The 24,609-nt window shown below is 42.9% G+C and overlaps 1 protein-coding gene across 1 annotated transcript in view; it reads right to left on the bottom strand.

Annotated features, from left to right (window-relative positions):
- The window catches only part of LOC126169379 (potassium channel subfamily T member 2), a 1,084,296-nt gene that overhangs the window by 647,727 nt on the left and 411,960 nt on the right, over positions 1-24,609 (bottom strand). The window contains exon 4 of the mRNA XM_049920640.1: positions 10,225-10,304. Within this exon, the coding sequence (XP_049776597.1) occupies positions 10,225-10,304 (80 nt within the window). The remainder of the gene's footprint in view (positions 1-10,224; positions 10,305-24,609) is intronic.

Genomic DNA, 24,609 nt, shown 5'->3' with positions numbered 1-24,609 from the left:
TACGACGGAATGGTAGGTGAAGAAACGAGGCTTTGACTTAGGACCGGTTTCCTTGTAATTCTTGGAACATTGCTAGCGGGAAGGCTAGATGCTTGGAGGGTGATTTTTAAGCAATCCCTAGTGTTGGGAATGAACAACATAAAAATTACACCACTGACTGGCGCCAATTGATGGAGGGTGTTTTTCGTAGAAGACTCTGAGCAGAGCAAGGACAAGAGACGTTTTCTCTATTTACTCTCGTAGCAGAAAACACTCTAGAGCAAGACATATTTCTGGTCGCAGATGGCACCTGGATGGCAGACTTGGAAGTAGACAAACAGAGTTCTCTGCCAGAGAACACTGTGGCGAGACTTACGCGGAAGAAGGCAGATTGTACTCACAAGTGGACCGAAAGAACTTCCCTCATCGATTTTATTCATACTGAGAGGGTGTATAGGACTTCCACATTTGTAAAAAAGGAAGACACAACTCTCAATCGTTTCTGAGATAACCGGCTTTGAACATTTTTGGCTTACTTAAAAGCGTTGTATGGCCGCTCGTGTCCGGGGAGTCCGCAGCCGAGAAAGACCCGTGTTTCGTTTTTTTTCGCGGGCGGAGCGCTACGTGAGTGGCAGTGGCATTAGATATTGTCTTCGTTTTTGGGTTAGACATGTCTTGGGGGTAGTATGCGTGTTAGGGGCCAACGCTTGATGTGGAAGAGGTCTACAGGAGAAAAAAGAAAAACTAAAGTAAAAAAAATCGCCCGCAGCTAAAAAGGAAAAAAAAGCGAGGAAGCACTTAGTTTCGTAAGCGCGAGGTCCCTGGATCAAATCTCACTGCTGGCACTATTTTCATTACCACACAATTCTAACAACATGTTTATTATAACTCTGGAAATATCAGTATCTAATCTAACATTTATTATTTTTACAATCTATATCCCGAAGAAAGGAGAAAACTGTTTATTCGTAAGGAGATTGCAAAGAGAACTTCAAATCAGTGCAGTCATTTTATTGCTATTACTGTATCTACATTTTTGACAAGTATAACTTGTAACCTATGGAGCACTGCGCGAATCAGCAGGATACTGATTGCAGAAACGTGGAATATGATAATTGTTTCAATATGCAGAACATGTAACGAACCACGAATTTTTTCATGTGCATGAACTTTTCTACTGCAAAATAAAATTGATTTACATTCGTAAACTGTTCTTGGTCATCACATAATTTCGCGTTGTACCACGCATATCGACGCATTTCACCAAATATTGCCGCAGACAGCTGATGGTGTACGATTAAGTAAATCTTTATGTAATTTACTCTGGAAGGTATATCTCTATTCTTTCGATGATGTATGATCATATTTGTAGTCGTTTTGCCGCGCAGGGTAGCCGCGCGGTCTCGGCCGCCTTGTCACGGTGCGCTCGGCTCACCCCGGCGGTGGTTCGAGTCCTCCTTCGGGCATGTGTGTGTGTCTGTGTGTGTGTGTGTGTGTGTGTGTGTGTGTGTGTTGTCCTCAGCCTAAGTTAGTTTAAGTCAGATTATGTACAGGGTAAGTTTAGGGACCGATGACCTCAGCAGTTTGGTCCCATAAGACCTTACCACAAACTCCAACACCTCCAGTCGTTTTATGAGGTACTTACTGCGCCTGTAAAAATAAAAGGCGCAAGGTTGCACAGTGCAGTATATTTTGGAGAAATTATTTTAATACTGCACTTGACAGAACATCTCCTTCCTGAAATGTTTAAGTGGGAATGAAATACAGAACCAGTACCGGCAACAGGATTCGATCACCAGGCCTCGCCCTTAGGAATTTAAGGTCTTACTCACTCAGCTATGGGCTACTTGAATCTTACCGGCCATACAGCGTACATGACCAAGCATAAATCTATCAAACTCCGTTTTCCCGAAAACGGTTGCGAGTTGTGTTTTCCTGTTCACAAAAGTTGAATTCCTAGTCGTGCCCTGCACATCTTGTGAATAAGAAACAAATTGACAGGTTTCTCACTGCTGGTGAGGGTATTGTTTTGGCGGACGAGCTTCAGCGACTCCCATCTGCAACACTGTGTCTGCTGCAGACACACAGTGATGAAAATATCTTGCGGCTGGTCAGGGCAGAACAGAGTTAAACGTTTGTTAACGTTTCAGTTAATTCATTCTGGCTTTTCATGACGAGGCCAGCAGGATCAATTGCATTTTGCGTTTTCTCTTTTCGTTATGACTACGCAGTCATTTCGTGGCTATGGTTCAAATGGCTCTAAGCACTATGGGACAACATCTGAGGACATGAGTCCCCTAGACTTAGAAAACTTAAACCTAAATAACCTAAGGACATGACACACATTCATGTCCTAGGTAGGATTCGAACCTGCGACCGTAGCAGCAGCGCGGTTCCGTACTAAAGCACCTAGAACAGCTCGGCCACAGCGGCCGGCTCGTGACTATATTATACGTCTTTAATACGTCAGGACGACTATTGGCACAAACCCCGTTTCCCTTTTAAATTATCTTTGCCAATCGTACCATGGCGTATTACTACTTAGTTTCATGGCAGAAGAAAGAAGGAGCGAAAGTAGACGTTTGGGAATACAAATAGTCTTTTCTTTGAAACCGAAATAATTAAACATATATTAAATTCCTGAACTAGTAGGGTCAATTTCTCTTGCAACTCGGATCTCGTCCACGTAAATTACAGACCAGGCCCGAGAACGTGTCTGTAGTACAGCGCTAGTCCTCTGCCACAGAGACGATCGAGGAGTCACGCAGTAAGAACACTCAATACCGCGGATAGGGGTGTAAACTAGCTCGCGTCCGTAATGGAATACTAAACGTGCACCTCGGGTAACGCTAAATGAGCTAGAACGAATAGGCAGCCAGACCAGATATTGCATATCCTGGCTAGAAACATGGAGACAAATAAAAATCAAAAAGCTTTAAAAATGGACCTTTTCAGAACCAACTGATTAAAAGACTTGACGCTTCAATCCAAGCACGCCATTTGAACATAGAAGGTATTAGCCGAGCTAAAAGCCAAAAAATGTTCAAATGTATGTGTATTCCTAAGGGACCAAACTGCTGAAATCATCGATCCCTAGACTTACAGGCTACTTAAACTAACTTGAAGTAACTTATGCTAAGAACAACACAGACATACACACATGCCCGAGGGAGGACTCGAACCTCCGGCGGGAGGGGCCGCAAAATCCGTGACATGGCGCCTCAAACCGCCCGGCCATTACGCGCGACCCGAGCCGAAAGCGAGTACCTATCTAAACGCCTTGTAGTTCTAAAACAGGAAACACATGCTCCAACTATGGAAGACCTGCGCAGAAGAGGTAGGATCCATGGCTACGATCTTATGGGTGCAACATATCACAGTGTGCATGGTGTTGTCACTACGGAAGGAGCAATATCTAGCTCATCTCATTTCAACAAATACAGAAAACAGAAAATGAGATCCATTATGTCTCTGCGCAAGTGGAGGAGACCATTATAAATACTTTTCACAAGCCACCAAATGTGCCATGGCCTCTAGATCTTCTGCCAATTGTGCGGCTGGTCCCGGCGGAGGTTCGAGTCTTCCCTCGGGCATGGGTGTGTGTGTTTGTTAGGTGTAAGCTGAGGGACTGATGACCTTAGCAGTTAAGTCCCATAAGATTTCACACACATTTGAACATTTTTTTCTTCTGCCAATTACTGCCCACCCATCGATTTATGTTGGAGATTTTAATAGTCACCACGGTTACTGGAACTATGCACAATTTCCCACACAGCCAGAAGAGGCCAGTAATCCTCGATATGGGGCTCTTGTCCCAATAGTGGCATCTGTACCACGACACAGATTGAGTTTCCAAAGGGCTGATTGGCGGAGTTTTGCTGACCACCTATATATATATATATATATATATATATATATATATATATATATATATAATGATTTTATTCCTCGTGGTTACAGAAAGGAATATATACCATACTGGAATGAACATTTTGAACAACTTTATGAACAGTATAGCGAAACTGGCGACAGCGACACTGCAGACGATCTCCTCCAAAGCCTTGAGGCTGCTAGAAGCGTACGATGGTGTGAGATGGTAGAAAAAGTAAACTTCAGACATTCAAGCAGAAATGCATGGAACCTTCTGCGCAACCACGGCGCAACCACAAAAATAGTGGCAATTTTGAAACCAGGTAAACCAGCTGACCAACCTCAAAGTTTCAGACCAATTTCCCTTTTAAGCTGTTCTTATAAACTCTTGGAGAGGCTCATCTGTAATAGAATTAGTGGCTCCATTCTGGAACATTTCCCAGCCGAGCAAGCGGTTTACAGGCCACAGAGAAGTAGATGCGACCAGGTACTGGCCCTACCAACTTTCACTGTGCCTGGTTTACAAGAAATCATGAAGACATCTGTTCTTTCGTTGATCTAACCGCGTTATATGACACCGTTCGGAGAGAAGGGATGGTAAACAAATTACTAAAAACAACCCGATGCCGAAAAACTATCAGTCTCATCAACAACATGATAAACAATAGATATTTCCGTGTTTACTTGGGAGAAAACGAGAGCAACGAGAGGAAATTAAGCAATGGTCTACCATAGGGCTCCGTCTTAGCCCCCCTGTTTTCATCCTACACTACTGGCCATTAAAATTGCTACACCAAGAAGAAATGCAGATGATACACGGGTATTCATTGGACAAATATACTAGAAGTGACATGTGATTACATTTTCACGCAATTTGGGTGCATAGATCCTCAGAAATCAGTACCCACAACAACCACCTTTGGACTTAATAACGGCCTTGATAGGCCTGGGCACTGAGTCAAACAGAGTTTGGATGGCGTTTACAGGTACAGCTGCCCATGCAGCTTCACCACGATACCACAGTTCATCAAGAGTAGTGACTGGCGTATTGTGACGAGCCAGTTGCTCGGCCACCATTGACCAGACGATTTCAATTGGTGAGAGATCTGGAGAATGTGCTAGCCAGGGCAGCAGTCGAACATTTTCTGTATCCATAAAGGCCCGTAGAAGACCTGCAAGCCGGCCGTTGGTGGCCGAGCGGTTCTAGGCGCTTCAGTCTGGAACCGCGCGACCGCTACGGTCGCAGGTTCGAATCCTGCCTCTTGCATGGATGTGTGTGATGTCCTTAGGTTAGTTAGGTTTGAGTAGTTCTAAGTTATAGGGGACTGATGACCTTAGATGTTAAGTCCCATAGTGCTCAGAGCCATTTGAACCATTTGAACCAAGACCTGCAACATGCGGTCATGCATTATCCTGCTGAAATGTAGGTTTTCGCACGGATCGAATGAAGGGTAGAGCCACGGGTCGTATCACATCTGAAATGTAACGTCCACTGTTCAAAGTTCCGTCAATGCGAATAATAGGTGACCGAGACATGTAACCAATGGCACCCCGTACCATCACGCCGGGTGATACACCAGTATGGCGATGACGAATACACGCTTCCAATGTGCGTTCACCTCGATGTCGCCAAACAGGGATGCGACCATCATGATGCTGTAAGCAGAACCTGGATTTATCCGAAAAAATGACGTTTTGCCATTCGTGCACCAAGGTTTGTCGTTGAGTACACCATCGCAGGCGCTTCTGTCTGTGATGCAACGTCAAGGGTAACTGCAAACGTCGTCGAACTGTTCGTGCACATGGTTGTTATCTTGCAAACGTCCCCATCTGTTGACTCAGGGATCGAGACGTGGCTGCACGATCCGTTACAGCCATGCGAATAAGATGCCTGTCATCTCGACTGCTAGTGATACGAGGCCGTTGGGATCCAGCACGGCGTTCCGTATTACCCTCCTGAACCCACCGATTCTATATTCCGCTAACAGTCATTGGATCTCGACCAACGCGAGCAGCAATGTCACGATACGATAAACCGCAATCACGATAGGCTACATCCGACCTTTATCCGGCTGCTACGGTCGCAGGTTCGAATCGTGCCTCGGGCATGGATGTGTTTGATGTCCTTAGGGTAGTTAGGTTTAAGTAGTTCTAAGTCTAGGGGACTGATGACCTCAGATATTAAGTCCCATAGTGCTCAGAGCCGACCTTTATCAAAGTCGGAAACGTGTTGGTACGCATTTCTCCTCCTTACACGAGGCATCACAACAACGTTCACCAAGTAACGCCGGTCAACTGCTGTTTGTGTATGAGAAATCGGTTGGAAACTTTCCTCATTCCAGCACGTGGTAGGTGTCGCCACCGGCGCCAACCTTGTGTGAATGCTCTGAAAAGCTAATAATTTGAATATCACAGCACCTTCTTCCAGTCGGTTAAATTTCGCGTCTGTACCACGTCATATTCGTGGTGTAGCAATTTTAATGGCCAGTAGTGTATATATCTCCGATCTCCCCAATATCAGGTCAACAAAATTTTTCTACGTGGACGATATCGCTCTTGCTTGTAGAACCAAGGATCCTGGACAAGCGGAGACAATTCTCACAGAAGATCTAGCCGTTATGTTCACCTATTTTAAAAAGTGGGGACTTAAATCCAGTACAAATAAAAACTAAAGTATGTATATTCCATCTCAGCAACAAGCATGCAAATGTGGAGCTCAGAGTGAAACTTAACGGAAACACTCATTGCCATAACACGTATCGTAAGTAGCTTGGTGTCATCCTTGACCGCATCCTTTCCTATAGCAAACATCTTGAAAATATTGGTGCCAAGATGAAAACTCGTGATAATATTATTCAAAAATGTGTGGAATGACATGGGGAGCTTCAGGAGATACCTTGCGCACATCATCCATTGCGCTGGTCTTCTGAGCGGCCGTGTATTGTGCCCTGATGTGGCTAAACAGCTGCCACAACAAGTTGATCGACGTCCAGTTGAACCACACTGTGCGGTTTATAACTGGGGCAATCCGATCAACGCCGATTCATTGGCTTCCTCTGCTGAGCAACATCTATCCACCCGCAATCCCCAGAAGCGAGGCCTTGCTTAGGGAATATCTCAAGCTATAGGAGAACCTGAAATTACCCATACAGGAAGACATACCAAGTTTACGATGAAATAGACTCCGCTGAAGAAACCCACCATTATGGCAAGCAAAAGAGTTAGATGCCAGTAATATTGGGGTGAGAGATCTGTTGAACCAGAGCTGTCAGCTTACTGAAAATCCTGAAGGGCGTGAGTGGTTTCGAAAGTATAATTGTGATACTGCTGGAATAGAACTCGACAGGAAACTGTGGGTCAAACTGAAAAGAGCTCGCACTGGGCACTGACGATGCGCAGACTCTTTACAAATGGGGTGCTACAGAGTCTCCAGTTTGTGACTGTGGGGCTCCAAAACAAAGCACATTAGAGATGAATGCCCCTTGCGTTCCTACCAGGGGAGATGGAGCGACCTCATGAAAGCTGACGATACGGCTCTTACTTGGATCAGAAACCCAGATATTGACAATTAGTTAGTTTTGTATTTTCATATTTTTGTTATATTGTTATATACCTGTAATTTTAAACTGCATATGAGCCATAAGAATAAATAAATAAATAAATAAAACCGCGGATACAAATCACGGTCGGAATAAAGATGTGCACTAACATGCCACAACAAACAGGTTCTTAGTAATGCGAGCAGTCTGGCATTAGTTTTGTCAGACCTCATACACATGAAATCAAGTGCGTGGCAAACTACACACTTGCATTTCTCCTCTATTAATTGCCTTTTTTGTTCTGTTCTTCTGTGTTTAATTATGAACTGCTCAAAAAATCTTTTATACCACGCTATGACGTGCATATATATATATATGCAGGCTAAGTGGAGTTCAGCACAAAGCGCCACCGAATGTAAACAGGACACAGGAAAATACAATTTTTGTACTACAGTCTGTCAACATGTCCTGGAGAGTCATTCGAAGCCACTTTACTGTAAAAAGGTCTGTCAGCTCACTAATTTGTCTGCCGTAATGGCGTAATCCACAGAAAACATTCGAACATTTAATAGCTACCAAGAAGCACAAAACATCGATCTGCACCGAGCGCAGTTGTTAGGACAGTGCACTTGCATTAGGGAGGGCGACAGTCCAAATCCACGTGCGGCCATCGAGATTTAGGTTTCCTAAATCACTCCAGATATATGACAGGAGTGGTTTCTTTGAAACGGCACAGCCGATTTCCTTCCCCATCCTTCAAAAACAATCCGCGATTGTGCTCCGCCCCTAATGACCTCTACGTCGACGGACTATTAGGCCCTAATCTTCCTTCGTTAGAAAATTGCCTCGCATGGTAACCTTTGGTTAACATTAATACCTGATAGCTGCTACATAGAAATTATGGCTCGTAGATTCTCGTAGGGTCTGCTGCCGTAGCCGAGTAGTCAGTGCATCTGACTGCAAAGGACCACGGTTCAATTCCCTGTACTGCAAGAGACTTTCCGCTCCTAGAGGTAGGAGCTGCTCGAATGAGAAGTAGCGGCTCCAAGGTTCGGGAAGTCGACAACGGCCGGGAGAGTGGTGTGCTGACCGCATGATCCTTAATACCACTTCCGAATGACACCAAAGGGTATAGGATGACGCGATGGCCAGTCGGCCACACGCGGTCGTCTTGGCCTGATCGTGGAGTTCATTTACAGTTTTAGGCACTTCCAGGGAAGTGATAACATATGGATGTCTTGACCATCTTATTCCAGGAGGCAGGAATGTCTGCGGTATCTTCTGATATAGGCCCTGCTGACCATGCGAGTAAACAGTAGAATTTGGTATTGCGTCGTCTCAAGAATCCTCCTCACTTACTAATCGATCTTTGGAGGGTGGCTGTAGAAACTTGGAGCAGGCCTCTAAAGCAAAATCTCGATCATATTGTGGACAGTACACCGAGAAGGATCACAGAATATCAGAAATGCACGGGTCGGAACAATGCAGTACTGAATGTTATGCAGGAGAAAAATCTGATTTCTCAGATGTGCATTTTAGAAAACAATGGTTTTTATTTCACAGTAGACACTTTTTAAATTTCACACGTCTTATTCTTTCATTCCCTGTATCCTTGAATCCAAGGCCATTAATGTTCGAAGATATGTAAGTTCTTAACATTTTACATCTGAGAATACGTCTTCTTCCTGTAACCTCTGATAATTCCTATCTACCCAATGGAATGCCTTTTTATAAATTTGTAGATATTGTTTCCTTTGACAGATTATAAGACGAAACAAAAAAATGCGTTGATTCGTGCATGCTACTCGGAAGTTATCTATACAGATGTGCAAAACTTGAGAACGAAAGTAACTTCCGAGTGTTGTCTCACTGTCAAGTAATATAGTTCGGCGAAACATGGACCATATATAGAAAGAACTGCTACACTATAGTTCAGAAGGTAACTGAAAGAAATACGCAACGAGACGAACATAAATGACACTTTTATCCAAGGCAATAATTACGCTGAAGTCATGTCCGACAATGCTGGCCGTACCGTCGTATGGCGAGAGGTGGGAACACGTAAGCCACCCAGGAACGTTGTTTAACGTGGTACTTTGGGTAGTACTGGTGTTATGGTGTATAAAACTGTGCTATTACCCATGTGCGCTTTTTTATGGGGTTCACTCGTCCCTGACTTCATTTTTATGGATGACGATGTGCCGCAGCATCGGACAGCGCACGTGGACGTAGTTTTGGAACAAGAAGATATTCGGCGAATGGAGTGACATGCCCGTTCCCCTGCCGTAAATCCTATCTACTACGTATCGGATGAGGTTGGGATATGTACTGTAGTACGTACACATGCATCTAACAGCTGTCACTGGTGCAGGAATGTAACGTCCTACCACGAGAATTCCTTACCAGCTCTCTGACCTCCATGGGAGCTCGTTGCAGAGTATGCATCTCCGTCCGTGTTGATCACACACCCTATTAAGAACCAGTATCACCGTTTGTAACGTCAAGGAGACCAGAGTGCATCGCGGTGATTTCAGCATAATTATTTTCATTGAATAAAAGCGTAATTACTGATTGTCTGATTGTGTTAGTTTCGTCCTTAAATTTTGCACACCATAGTGCTGAGTGATTAAAATAATCCGAATTTTTCGTACCAGACCTTTTATAATATCAAAAGCCCCAGTTCGTCACTCTGTTTTGTCATCTATCGGTAATATCCTTGAAGAATCTCAATATAAAATCACTGTTTCTGCTAAATTTCTACTGAATTTTCATCCAGTGTAATTCATCTACCCTACTGTCTTCACTAGCATTATATGACGTGAACAGTGCTACTTACTCGACCGTTGATTCTTGATGAAGTATAGCTGCAGGCGCTCCTTGAACGTGTTCTCGTTGACGTAATACTCCACACGGACTCTGCAAAGAAGAAAGTTAATTGTTAGTTGCGTTTTTCGTATTTTAATGTTGCTGTGACTTAGTTAAAAATGGCTCTAAGCTCTATGGGACTTAACATCTGAGGTCATCAGTCCCCTAGACTTAGAACTACTTAAACCTAACTAACATAAGAACATCACACACAGCCATGCCCGAGGCAGGATTCGAACTGGCGACCGCAGCAGCAGTGCGGTTCCGGTCTGAAGCGCCTAGAACCGGTCGGCCACATCGGCCGGCTTTGCCTTAGTACAGCGTTTTTATACAGACGGTGTCAAAGAAAGCGTTAGCGAAGTTTCAGTATCGAGGAGGTAAGACAATACCTCCAGTTAATTGAAAGAAATGTTTGGTGCAATATTTTAACATTTTCCACCCTCTAGGAGCCCTTCAAAGACTGGTTCCTAACTGTTCTGTGAATAACAGCACGATCCAGCAGACTGTGTGTCCAGAGAAGGAATGATGTTCCTTTGGTATCGATCTCCTCATCGACGGGAGGTTAAATCCTAACTTTTCTACCTTTCTGAAACAATAGAGCCTTTTCTTACTACATACTGTCGCTCCACTAGCGCAGCCAGTTTTCCTGAACGCTTCCCTCAGGCTGCACGGAACTGAAGAAGGCTCGGAGCAATGAGAGGCAGTACTAAACGGAACATTTTTATGGTTTTTGTATTACATCTTGTCAATTGTCAGTCACAGACGGCAATTATCTTGGAGTACCTGTTCACAGCGATGGGACAGCTACATAAGTCTAGCACCTGTGCTAACAGATACCAGATCGGAAGAGTCCTAAGAGAGAGTAATTTATCCTTGAAGGCACCCGACTACAACAGTCTCGAACGACGAGTTCTTGGCTATTGCACCAATAATCAGTAGAAGAGCTGCGCGCTAAGTAATAATTTTTTTAAGTCAGCGCGGATGCGGCACAGAAAATGCTCTACGAACTGTAGTGGGAGGTGCTGCAAGAAAGACGGTCTCCAACGCGAAGAGATGCCAATATCTCTGGTACTAGCATGACTTAAGAAATACTTCCTCCGACTTCTCTACGTCCAAATGACGACGCAGGCCAAATTACGGGAACTAGGAAGTGTACGGAGAAATACTGAAAATATTTCTTCTCATGCGGCATACACGAATGAAGAGGAAAACAGGTTTGACGTATGAATAATGCTGGTCCGCCATGCGCTCTCTGCCATACGTCGTGTGGTTACATACTGAGTGTAGGTGTAGTAGTCTTCAGATGGATTTAGTTAAGTATCTTGAACCATTTGTAAACAAATCGTTTTATTGGGAGAAAATCATATATTCTAAGTTATTCGCGCCTGTCGTCGTATAAACCGAGGAATGTACAAGAAAAGAGTGTATACTGTCGTGGAAATGATGAATGGATAATATAACGGTTGTTAGTATTTTTCATTGTATATGGAGAGACATCTTGTGGCCGCTACGAGAATCACAGTCTGGTAGGCTGTATAGGTGATAGTGATTAGTGGACACTGTAAAAACCAGTCTTGGTCACTTGTGAGAGAAATACAGCTGGACCAAGACATATATGCCAGATATCAGGCCACAAATTGCAATCAAGCTGTACTACATTGGGCAACGGCCTTGCTGCAGTGAATACACCAGTTCCCGCCAGATCACCGAAGTTAAGCGCTTCCGGCGTGGCCAGCACTTGGATGGGTGACCATCCCGGCCGCCATGCGCTGTTTCCGTTTTGCGGGGTGCACTCAGCCTCGTGATGCCAATTGAGGAGCTACTCAACCGAGTAGTAGCTGCTCCAGTCAAAGAAAACCATCGTAAAGACCGGGAGAGCGGTGTGCTGACCACACGCACCTCCAATCCGCATCCTCAGCTGAGGATGACACGGCGGTTTGATGATCCCAGTTGCCTCTTGTGGCCTTAAGACTGAGTGCTTTATACTACATTACAATGAAGTATACTGTTGTAACAGATCCGAAATGTTTTTCTTTCTGAGTACTGAAATAATACCAGTTAGTGCATTGATTGAAGATGCAACTGAGGATGAGAAAGATGAGAACAATTAAGAATTAGACAGGGCACTCGAAAACATTCCAACAAGAAATATGAGAATTACCCTATGAGATTTTAATGAAAAAAAATAGGTAAAGAGGATAAGTTCATCCCCACGATAAGAAAACATAGCAAGCATTCCACAGAAAACGAAAATCGATTAAAAATGATGAACTTCGGATTGTCAAAGAATATGACAATTTGCTCCACTATGTTCCCTCACAAAGAAATTCGCTAAGGTACACGGCGCAATCCCGATGGCAAAACTGTAAATCAGACTGACCATGTTAATGGCAGAACAAAGACGCAGTTCATTCATAATAGATGTCAGAATGTACAGAGGAGCAGATTGCAGCTCAGATCACTTCCTAGTGGTAGGAAAGATGAAAATCAAGACGATTTGGAATCAACAACCAAAATCAGGACCAAAAACTAAGTTCGATGTAGAACTACTGAAGGAACTGTCTGTTAAAGAAACCTACGTGACTGAAATTAATAACTGGTTTACAGCATTGCTAGAAGTTGGGGAGGAAAATAGTGTTCGGAAAGAATATAGACAGTAGTAACAGATGCAGCAGAGAAAACATTAAGAAAAGATACTGAAGAAACGGAAATGGTTCAACGAAAAGTGTCAGACAGCGGTGGAAAAGAGGACAGAAGCCAGGATGCTGTGGGTGCTAAATATGGAGAGTGAGTACAGGAGAGAGACTGTCAACACAGTGAGAAGAGAGTGAGAAAGAGTTCTACGAACAGAGGAAACGAAATAGCTAACTAGAGTCTTGGAATCTATTGAAGTGGAAAGCAGGAATAGAGAATCAGTGAAGCTGTTTCAGTATACATAAAACCATTAAGAGAGTTTATCAAAGTGAAACCTGTTCATGAAAGACAAAAATAAAAACACGCTAACACAGCTGGAAGAGTATTTCTCAGAAATGCTAGACAAAATTAAGCCTTACACAGAAAACACTATTCAAATGTACCAGTCTGGATTTCGATCAAACTGTTCCAAAAATGATAATATGTTTACTCTACGGCAGATCTTTGAGAAATACTGGGAACTGAACAAAAGCATCCACTGTCTGTTCATTGATTTCTAGCGAGCCTATGGCAGCAGCCACAGAAGTAGCCTCTACAACACACTAAGAAAATTTAAGATACCCAGCAAAATCATTAGAATGATACACCTAAGCATGGTTGGCCCACAAGCAGTAGTGAAGTTCAGAGGATCCATATCCCCCAACTTCCCAATCAAAACAGGCTTACGACAGTGAGATGCTCTTTAATGTGTTCTCTTCAACCTTGCATAAGAGAGATTGGTTTGAGAGTGTAACTTACAGCTATACAATGGCCCCCAATTTGAACACAGTCGAGTAAAACTCCTGGCATACGCAGATGATAAAATCTCACTCAGTGCAACAGAAGAAGAGCTGAAGGACTTGTAGAAATTTCTCAAGCACAGTGCCAGGGAAATGGGACTTTTGATAAACCAAGAAAAAAACAGAATACATGGAAATAGGACGAGTCATAAACTAAGTCCACACTTTGAAATTGACCACCATTCTAGATTCGTGAAAGTTCATCAGTTTAAATACCTTCGATCGCGCTTCAGCAGTAAAAATGTCATAACACTGGACATAAACGAGAGAACTGCCTCAGGCTCAAGATGTCTGTACGCTCTAAGCAGCCCACTCAAAAGTAAAGCTTTGTCAGTCACCCCTAAGATAAAGGTATATAACACCATCATCTGTCCAGTAGTACTGTATGGTTCGGAAAGTTGGACGCTTACCACGAAAGAAAGAGAAAAACTGAATGTTTTCGAAAGAAAAGTGATGAGAAAAATCTGTGAATCTGTCTTGGAGAATGGCATATGGAGAGTTCTAAAGAACACTGAAATTTATCAGTTAATGAAGCAGCCCACTAACGTCCAAAAATTAAAAAGTAGGAGAATGCAATGGGCTGGGCACGTGGCTAGAATGGAAACCAACAGTTATCCTAAGAAGGCATTTGAGGGCGCTCGCCAGGCAACAAGACCACCGGGTCGACCCCGCACACGGTGGAATGACGACGTAGACGTCGCAGCATTAGCAATGCTGCAGGCCGGAGAGAGACAGTGAGAGACAGAAGAAGATGGAAGCAGATCGTTGATGAAGCGCGTGGTCTACAAGGCCTACGATAGCTGAAAAGAAGAAGAAGAGGAGAAGAAGTAAGTCTTGGTCACTGTCTATAGTCTTCTGACGTGGAGTCGGTAAGAGTTACTCTTATATAGGAGTTTGCGATAATGTATATTAAAAACAAACGCCATATCTATTCCGATTTAGTGTCGACAGGTTCTGGCGTGAGTAACATGTGTAGCAGTAGCCTAGGATGAGAACCAAGATAGAAACACCGTGCCTGAAGTTGCAGAGTATTTTTTGTTTACTGGATTAAACTGGCACCTTCGAGCAGAAGGTGTTTATGTTTTATTATGTTGTATGGAAACCACTAGGTAAAGGCTGTAGCGTTACCGTGGAAAGAAGCAATAAGTTAGATCAGCATGCTATTCCACAAATGTATGAGTCAGTAGTAAATGAGTGATTTTAGTTTAAAATTAAAATATTTACATTTCACTAAATAATTAGAAAACTTGGATGATCTGTAATCCAATTTTAAAGCGCGTGGGCTTATGGTTACTTTTATTTTCAGCTCTACGAGTAGCTCACTAAAAATAAAACTTTGTTTTTCATTATTACGATTTCGAGGCAATATATGAGATGAAGTATTGAAGAGAAGCTGATGCCCGCCCACTAGAATCTTGTTTAATCTAAAGAAAATCCAAAATGAAAGAAGAAAGTAAAGTTTGAATATTCATATTTTAGGTTTTAAGTGCAAAAAGTTTTATTAATTTAAGGCCAGTTAACTGTTCATTATACAGGTAAAGACACATATTCGTGACATTGTAACAGCAAAATCAGATTCATTCAAATATACGTAATCAGTTTACGTAAACAGTAGTTAGATGTGAAATATTTGGGTTGAATGGCTGTTGAGTTTTTATTTCAATTTCATTACGTACATAAAACCAAGGTCAGAGATTGCAATAACAAGCGGGTATTGATTTTAAAATATTGTCATCGGCAGACGCAAAATTATCGCCGGCGCTTGATAAATACGTACGCTCACGATGTAAACGTACATTGACGAGTAACGAAAGAACTCTTCAGTATTGTATGCAGTAAATCTTTACCAGTAATTAGCCCTCTTAACGTATTTCTGTGGCTTTGGGCGTGTTAGGTTTACGTTGCGCTCAATCAAAATAAAATAATAAAAAGATAATTCAACAACCTACATTTATGAATTAATTAATAATGGTTACAGTTATTAATTATAAGGTAACTGAATTTGAATGCAACGTTTCCATTAAGTAATAATTAAGATATAAATTGCGCCAACTGCAGGAATGAAACAGAGCAAGTTAAGTTCGCTTTGTTTTCACAAAATTTTCGGTTTTTGGCCAGGGCTCATTATTTCATTCATCCTTTAATTACGAAGCAATTTACATCTTTCCATCCGTAGGATTAACAAAGGAGAACATAATATGTCCACTATATAAACGAAAATCATAAGGGTGTATTCCCTGGTTTTTACTTTTTGTTTGAGACAAGTGGATCGCTGGCATAACGACTATGAGGCGAGCGCTTTAACGGGTGTCATTACCAGGCAGCTATCGACCTGATGAAAGAGTTAGCTGAATATGTGAATGAGCAGACAGACATGGTTGATTAGCTACTTAAAGACAGAAGGCTGTAATGGTTTCATGGCCGTGGCCATAACAAGGAATGGACAGGCGTCTACGAGCTACGACGTGCTGATGGTATTTGGGCTAAGGAACGAAATTACTAAGCTACCTCAGGGCTGTTGTTGAAGCGCTTCACATTAGGCTTGGCGAACTATGTCACTGCTAACAGAAAAGGGCCTCTAATGGCCCTCACATGACAGCTGATTCGCACATTAGACGGTTTCCCACGAAGTCTTACATCAAAGTGTTTCATCTGAAGCTTAACACTGAAATCACTGTTCTACAGCATAGCATAAACAAGTCATGCCTGAAGCCTAAATAGCCGGCCGGAGTGGCCGTGCGGGTCTAGGCGCTACAGTCTGGAGCCGAGCGACGGCTACGGTCGCAGGTTCGAATCCTGCCTCGGGCATGGATGTGTGTGATATCCTTAGGTTAGTTAGGTTTAATTAGTTCTAAGTTCTAGGCGACTGATGACCAAAGAAGTTAAGTCGCATAGTGCTCAGAGCCATTTGAACCATTTTTTGAAGCCTAAATATAAGCGGCCCTCCCCCTTCCTAATGGCTCGCACCTGTCTCTCCTGAAGCCTAACAGTGAAATGTCTTTCATGAAGTCTTGCATGAATATGTGTCTCCTGGAGCCTAACAACGTGTTTCATATGAAGGCCTGTATTGAAAAACTTGGGATCTCTAGCTGAGGTGCATTAGATCACCCCTAATATTAGTGTCTGTCTTATAAATATTTACATGAAGTGCCTTATTTGATGCCTGACAAAGTGTCTCTCATAGACCCATGCACCAGTAGACCTCTTTTGAAGTCTAACAGTAAAGTGTTTCGTGCTTGGACGATCTCTGACAGGTCTTCTGAAAACTTGTTATCGTATTGTACTCTGATGGAGCTTCCTTATGTTTCTTATGCCAGCTAGGGTCTCCCATTCGCCAATCTGCTTAATTTCAAGTTTCGTAACGCCTTGTTTTCGCAAACTTTAAGGCACAAAAACTTGCCAAGAAATTTCTTCTCTGAATACTTATGTCCGTTATCTGGAGTTTACTTTCTTCGTTTTCTGCAAACTTAATGTGAAGCTGTCTAGCCAACTTGGAGGATGCCTCCAAAAAGTGTCACTGTTGTGCATATATACTGATCAACCAGAACATTATGACCACTGACCTACTATCGAAATAAACCCATCCAGGAAATAGCAGCGTCAAATGGTTCAAATGGCTCTGAGCACTATGGGACTTAACATCTGTGGTCATCAGTCCCCTAGAACTTAGAACTACGTAAACCTAACTAACCTAAGGACATCACCCAAATCCATGCCAGAGGTAGGATTCGAACCTGCGATCGTAGCGGTTACGCGGTTCCAGACTGAAGCGCCTAGAACCGCACGGCCACACCGGCCGGCCAATAGCAGCGTCACCTGGCGAGGAATGACAGCTTGCCAGACACACGCACAGTGTATGTAGAAATATCAGTGAGCGAACTTTCCGTGTGTAGAATGGGGAAGGCGCGCGATGTCTCTGTTTGATCGAGGGTAGATTGTAATAGCCCGGAGGCTCGGCATAACGATATCGCAAACTGCATGGCTTGTTGGGCGACCACCCTTCATTACAGATGTCAAACGTCGTAGCCCGGGAAGACTGGTCAAACAGGAGACGCAGCGACTGTGGCGGAACTAACAGCAGACGTTAATGCTGGGCAGACTACAAGTCTGTGTGAATAGACAGTGCACCGAAAACTCCCAATTATGGGCCTCCGCAGCCGACGACCCATGTACGTGCCAATGTTAACACCACGACATCGGCTACTAGACTGACATGAGCAGGTCATCAGCTCTGGACTTAAGCTCAGCGGCAGAACGTTGCATGCTCTGATAAATCCTGATACCTTCTTCATTATGCCATGTCGCAAGTCGAGGAGTGTGATGGAGTGGTTGTAAGAATACAGTTGCGAGTTACAATTGGTGTACTGGCGCCCAACTGGCAGGATCTCAAGCCGATCGAACACCTCTGGGATGTGATCGGTCGTGATGTCAGAGTTCTTAGCCCCCTCCCCGGAATTTACAGGAATTAGGTGACTTCTGTGTGCAGATGCTATGCCATCTCCTTCCAGAAACCTGCCAAGGCCTCAATGCCTCCACGCCACCACGGGTCGCCGCTGTTATCCATACCATATAGGTGGACATATCGGCTGTTAGGTGGGTGATCATCAGGTTCTGGTTGATCAGTGTCTATGCGTCTCTTCATTCGCCGAACAACATACACTGTATTGCGTCTGACGTACCAATTAGAATGGCCTGGACTGTTTCGGCTTGGAGGCGATATTGTACAGTCACACGTTTTCTTTCTCTGTTTTGGGGTGCCTGGAAGTCTCATCTCACTTACATACTGCAATAAATAGTTTTCTATTTTATGGATGAGACTTACCAAAGCCAAATTAAAATGTTTGACAGAGTTCACAGAAGATGGCTCATGAGAACGTGAAAATTACTTATCAGGACAGCAGGACAAACTTCAGTTTACTGGACGAAGCTGTTGGTACAAATATAAGGGCTACGATAGAGTGACATAACCGGCAGTTATTTTGACCTATTATCTACATCTCCAATTATAACATGGAAAAGTGTATAATTCTGCTTTGAGCTAACCGAACGTAGTCGAGAAGCTGAGGGTCTGAAAAATAGATTCAAACATAATTTCAAAGCTAACATTGTAAATGTCGTGTGACTAGGGCCTCCCGTCGGGTAGACCGTTCGCCGGGTGCAAGTCTTTCGATTTGACGCCATTTCGGCGACTTGCGCGTCGATGGGGATGACATGACGATGATTAGGGCAACACAACAGGGTCCCTGAGAAAATCTTCGACCCAGACTGGAATCGAACCTGGGCCCTTAGGATTGACATTTTGTCGCGCTGACCACTCAGCTACCGGGGGCGGACAAAGGTAACATTAATGTAACATATGTACTGTCATTTGGAGAATATGCACTCTTGACTATACGACCAATAACCATTCATGAATGATTAACTTTGAAATGTTGTTACATTATGAGAAGTGACAGTTTCTTTTGGTGATATTTGCCACAGTAAACACTTTTCCTGAGATTATGTATAAAGAACACTCTTTGGGTTCCAAAGTTTATACTGTTGTCAAGTAATCAGTCAGCGTGGGGAAGAAATCGATGTTGAGGCTCTAAGCACTATGAGATATAACATCGGAGGTCATCAGTCCCCTAGACTTAGAACTACTTAAACCTAACTAACCTAAGGACATCACACAAATCCATGCCCGAGGCAGGATTCGAACCTGCGACCGTAGCAGCAGCGCGGTTCCAGAATGAAGCGACTAGAACCGCTCGGCCACAATGGACCGCACCGCTCGATATTGAGGTTGGCTGCAGCAGGTGTGTGTTGCTTGTGTGGAGGAACGATTTCGGAGTGCTGCTACTGCAGCTCGGTATATATTAAATGTTGTTGTTGTTGTCTTCAGTCCTGAGACTGGTTTAATGCAGCTCTGCATACTACTCTATCCTCTGCAAGCTTCTTCATCTCCCAGTACTTACTGCAACCTACATCCTTCTGAATCTGCTTAGTGTATTCATCTCTTGGTCTCCCTCTACGATTTTTACACTCCAAGCTGCCCTCCAGTGCTAAATTTGTGATCCCTTGATGCCTCAGAACATGTCCTACCATCCGATCCCTTCTTCTTGTCAATTTGTGCCACAAACTCCTCCCCAATTCTATTCAATACCTCCTCATTAGTTATGTGATCTACCCATCTAATCTTCAGCATTCTTCTGTAGCACCACATTTCGAAAGCCTCTATTCTCTTCTTGTCCAAACTATTTATCGTCCATGTTTCACTTCCATACATGGCTACACTCCATACAAATACTTTCAGAAACGACTTCCTGACACTTAAATCTATACTCGATGTTAACAAACTTCTCTTCTCCAGAAACGCTTTCCTTGCCATTGCCAGTCTACATTTTATATCCTCTCTACTTCGACCGTCATCACTTATTTTGCTCCCCAAATAGAAAAACTCCTTTACTTCTTTGAGTGTCTCATTTCCTAATCTAATTCCCTCAGCATCACCCGACTTAATTCGACTACATTCCATTATCCTCGTTTTGCTTTTGTTGATGTTCATCTTATATCCTCCTTTCAAGACACTGTCCATTCCGTTCAACTAATCTTCCAAGTCCTTTGTTGTCTCAGACAGAATTACAATGTCATCGGCGAACCTCAACGTTTTTATTTCTTCTCCATGAACTTTAATACCTAATCCGAATTTTTCTTTTGTTTCCTTTACTGCTTGCTCAGTATACAGATAGAATAACATCGGGCACAGGCTACAACCCTGTTTCACTCCCTTCCCAACCGCTGCTTCCCTTTCATGCCCCTCGACTCTTATAACTGCCATCTGGTATTTGTACAAATTGTAAATAGCCTTTCGCTCCCTGTATTTTACCCCTGCCACCTTCATAATTTGAAAGGAAGTATTCGTCAACATTGTCAAAAGCTTTCTCGAAGTGCACAAATGCTAGAAATGTAGGTTTGCCTTTCCTTAAACTATTTTCTAAGATAAGTCGTAGGGTCAGTATTGCCTTACGTGTTCCAACATTTCTGCGGAATCCAAACTGATCTTCGCCGAGGTCGGCTTCTACCAGTTTTTCCACTTGTCCGTAAAGAATTCGCGTTAGTATTTTGCAGCTGTGACTTATTAAACTGATAGTTCGGTAATTTTCACATCTGTCAACACCTGACTTCTTTGGGATTGGAATTATTACATTCTTCTTGAAGTCTGAGGGTATTTCGCCTGTTTCATACATCTTGCTCACCAGATGGAAGAGTTTTGTCAGGACTGGCTCACCCAAGGCCGTCAGTAGTACCAATGGAATGTTGTCTACTCCCGGGGCCTTGTTTCGACTCAGGTCTTTCAGTGCTCTGTCAAACTCTTCACTCAGTATTGTATCTCCCATTTCATCTTCATCTACATCCTCTTCCATTTCCATAATATTGTCCTCAAGAACATCGCCCTTGTATAGACCCTCTATTTACTCCTTTCACCTTTCTGCTTTCCCTTCTTTGCTTAGAACTGGATTTCCATCTGAGCTCTTGATATTCATACAAGTGGCTCTCTTTTCTCCAAAGGTCTCTTTAATTTTCCTGTAGGCAGTATCTATCTTACCCCTAGTGAGATAAGCCTCTACATCCTTACATTTGTCCTCTAGCCATCCCTGCTTAGCCATTTTGCACTTCCTGTCGATCTCATTTCTGAGACGTTTGTATTCCCTTTGGCCTGCTTCATTTACTGCGTTTTTATATTTTCTCCTTTCATCAATTAAATTCAATATTTTCTGTTACCCAAGGATTTCTACTAGCCCTCGTCTTTTTACCTATTTGATCCTCTGCTGCCTTCACTACTTCATCCCTCAGAGCTACCCATTCTTCTTCTACTGTATTTCTTTCCCCAATTGCTGTCAATTGTTTCCTTATGCTCTCCCTGAAACTATGTACAAACTCTGGTTCTTTCAGTTTATCCAGGTCCCATCTCCTTAAATTCCCACCTTTTTGCAGTTTCATCAGTTTTAATCTACAGTTCAGAGTCCACGTCTGCTCCTGGAAACGTCTTACAATTTAAAACCTGGTTTCTAAATCTCTGTCTTACCATTATATAATCTATCTGATACCTTCTAGTATCTCCAGGATTCTTCCATGTATACAACTTTCTTTTATGATTCTTGAACCAATTGTTAGCTATGATTAAGTTATGCTCTGTGCAAAATTCTACGAGACGGCTCCCTCTTTCATTTCTCTCCCCCAATCCATATTCACCCGCTATGTTGCCTTCTCTCCCTTTTCCTACTCTCGAATTCCAGTCACCCATGACTATTAAATTTTCGTCTCCCTTCCCTATATGAATAATTTCTTTTATCTCATCATACATTTCATCAATTTCTTCATCATCTGCAGAGCTAGTTGGCATATAAACTTGTACTACAGTAGTAGGCATGGGCTGCGTGTCTATCTTGGCCACAATAATGCGTACACTATGCTGTTTGTAGTAGCTTACCCGCACTCCTATTTTTTGAGTCATTATTAGACCTACTCCTGAATTACCCCTATTTGATTTTGTATTTATAACCCTGTATTCACCTGACCAAAAGTCTTGTTCGTCCTGCCACCGAACTTCACTAATTCCCACTACATATAACTTTAACCTATCCATTTCCCTTTTTAAATTTTCTAACCTACCTGCTCGATTAAGGGATCTGACTTTCCACGCTCCGATCCGTAGAACGCCAGTTTTCTTTCTCCTGATAACGACGTCCTCTTGAGTAGTCCCCGCCCGGAGATCCGAATGGGGGACTATTTTACCTCCGGAATATTTTACCCAAGACGACGCCATCATCATTTAACCATACAGTAAAGCTGCATGCCCTCGGGAAAAATTACGGCTGTAGTTTCCCCTTGCTTTCAGCCGTTCGCAGTACCAGCACAGCAAGGCCGTTTTGGTTAGTGTTGCAAGGCCAGATCAGTCAATCATCCAGACTGTTGCCCCTGCAACTACTGAAAAGGCTGCTGCCCCTCTTTAGGAACCAGACGTTTGTCTGGCCTCTGAACAGATACTCCTCCGTTGTGGTTGTACCTACGGTACGGCCATCTGTATCGCTGAGGCACGCAAGCCTCCCCACCAACGGCAAGGTCCATGGTTCATGGGGGTGGATATATTAAATAGGGTATTTAAATAGGGTATTTATAGTGCGCGTTGGCATTCCAGAAAGTGGGGTGTTGTGTTTAGGGAACATTTAGCATTTTGGTTTTTAACACTCATAACTCGCACTGTTTAACTGTTTGGTACTGTTGTTTCAACTACCTCGTAAATGCATGAAGTCAGGAAAGAAAAACATCATTCTTTACCCCTTTCTCTTTAAAAATACTAAATGTAAATTTTAACAGTAACACAGTCTTGCTCACACTTTTCTAATTTCATTACTTAATATATAGTAAAATCTAAACAATTTTCAAATTAGTCGACACTGAGCCTCCATATCCCACTTCTTATTCAAAGTTTAAAAAAAGAAAAAAAAAGAACGTAGCAATTCGGACTCGCATTGCAGCGAGCATGCTACCACTATTACATTCATTCCACTCCGAAAGCTGTATTTTGTAATGGTAAAACAGCATATTTTATTCCAGCACATTCCACTGAAATGCAGTTGCATCGCGACCGCCTGTTTATCCGTTGTCGCACAGGTAAGCCAAGTTACTATTAGTGCCAGAATTAATAATTTTGCAGTTAGCGAAAAGTGATCGTGTGTTCAGATTACATTCAGTGAAACAATAATTGGTTTGAAATACATTTTGATATAGTTGCGTGAGTGTTCTACACTGGAAATCTGTATCTAGGGATTACGTATAAATTTTATACAGCAACACTGTATTCACATATGGTAGTTCACGTGCGTATTCTTCACTTCATTAGTAAAAGTAAAAACTGTCTTATAAAAAGTTAACACAGTTAAAACACTACACTGATTGGTAGAGTTGAAGAGTTACACCAGTACTTTTAACTCAGTTGAAAAGTTACGGCTCTTTAAGGAGCCATTATGTTTCTGTGGGAAACTACAGAAGAAGAACGTTGAGAGAAGCATTGACTGCAAATGTCACATCACTGCAATAGCTTGCGATTACTATTGTACGATATGTACGCCGTGGATCAGGCTGCTCATTCATATGGAAACGCGCTGGTTAATACGTGAGCCCAAAATAATCTTAATAAATGATTGTCCTATAGATATTTCACAAATTTGATGCTGCCTAACAGCTTATTATTTGCACTCTCCAGAAACGTGTTTTTATCTTTTGCTTCTCTTCTCTAGAACACTGCCATCGAAAATTTACGCTAGACGTGCGTGCCCGTATTGGGCAGCAATCAGAGAGGGCTCGGGACCTACAGTGAGAGGTAAGTGAAGACGAGCCACATGAACAGCAAGTGTGTTGAAACGAGCACAGCTCACAGTACTCTAGTATCAAGATATTGCAAAGAGTGTGTTGTTAAGAAGAAAAATGCAATGTCTCTGCAGACGCGCATGCATTTGCGAAGGAACAGGCACTGTGGCGACTACAGCTGTTATGAGATACATGCAATGCATTCGCCGTTGTGAATACGAACAACAGTCAGGTGTACAAGGGAATGTCGATAGTGAAAATTTGTGCAAGACCAAGATTTGAATCTAGATTTAGCCGCTAAGGCTATCCGTGCACGATACAAGGCCAGACCCGAACTTCCATACGTCGTTGTTCCTGCTTCACACACATTATTGTAATTCCCGTATTCCCGTTCACAGGATATAGGCGGATAAATACATTGCAGTGCCTTTTTGTTAAAAAGAACGATGCAGTGCGTCTCCGACATACATGAATGTCCGTAGGTACAGGCATTGCGGCGACTGCAGCCGTTATGAAATTTGTTCACTGTT

This window comes from Schistocerca cancellata, chromosome 1 (genome assembly GCF_023864275.1).
Source record: "Schistocerca cancellata isolate TAMUIC-IGC-003103 chromosome 1, iqSchCanc2.1, whole genome shotgun sequence".
Lineage (NCBI taxonomy): Eukaryota > Metazoa > Arthropoda > Insecta > Orthoptera > Acrididae > Schistocerca > Schistocerca cancellata.
This window is presented reverse-complemented; position numbering and strand designations above follow the sequence as displayed.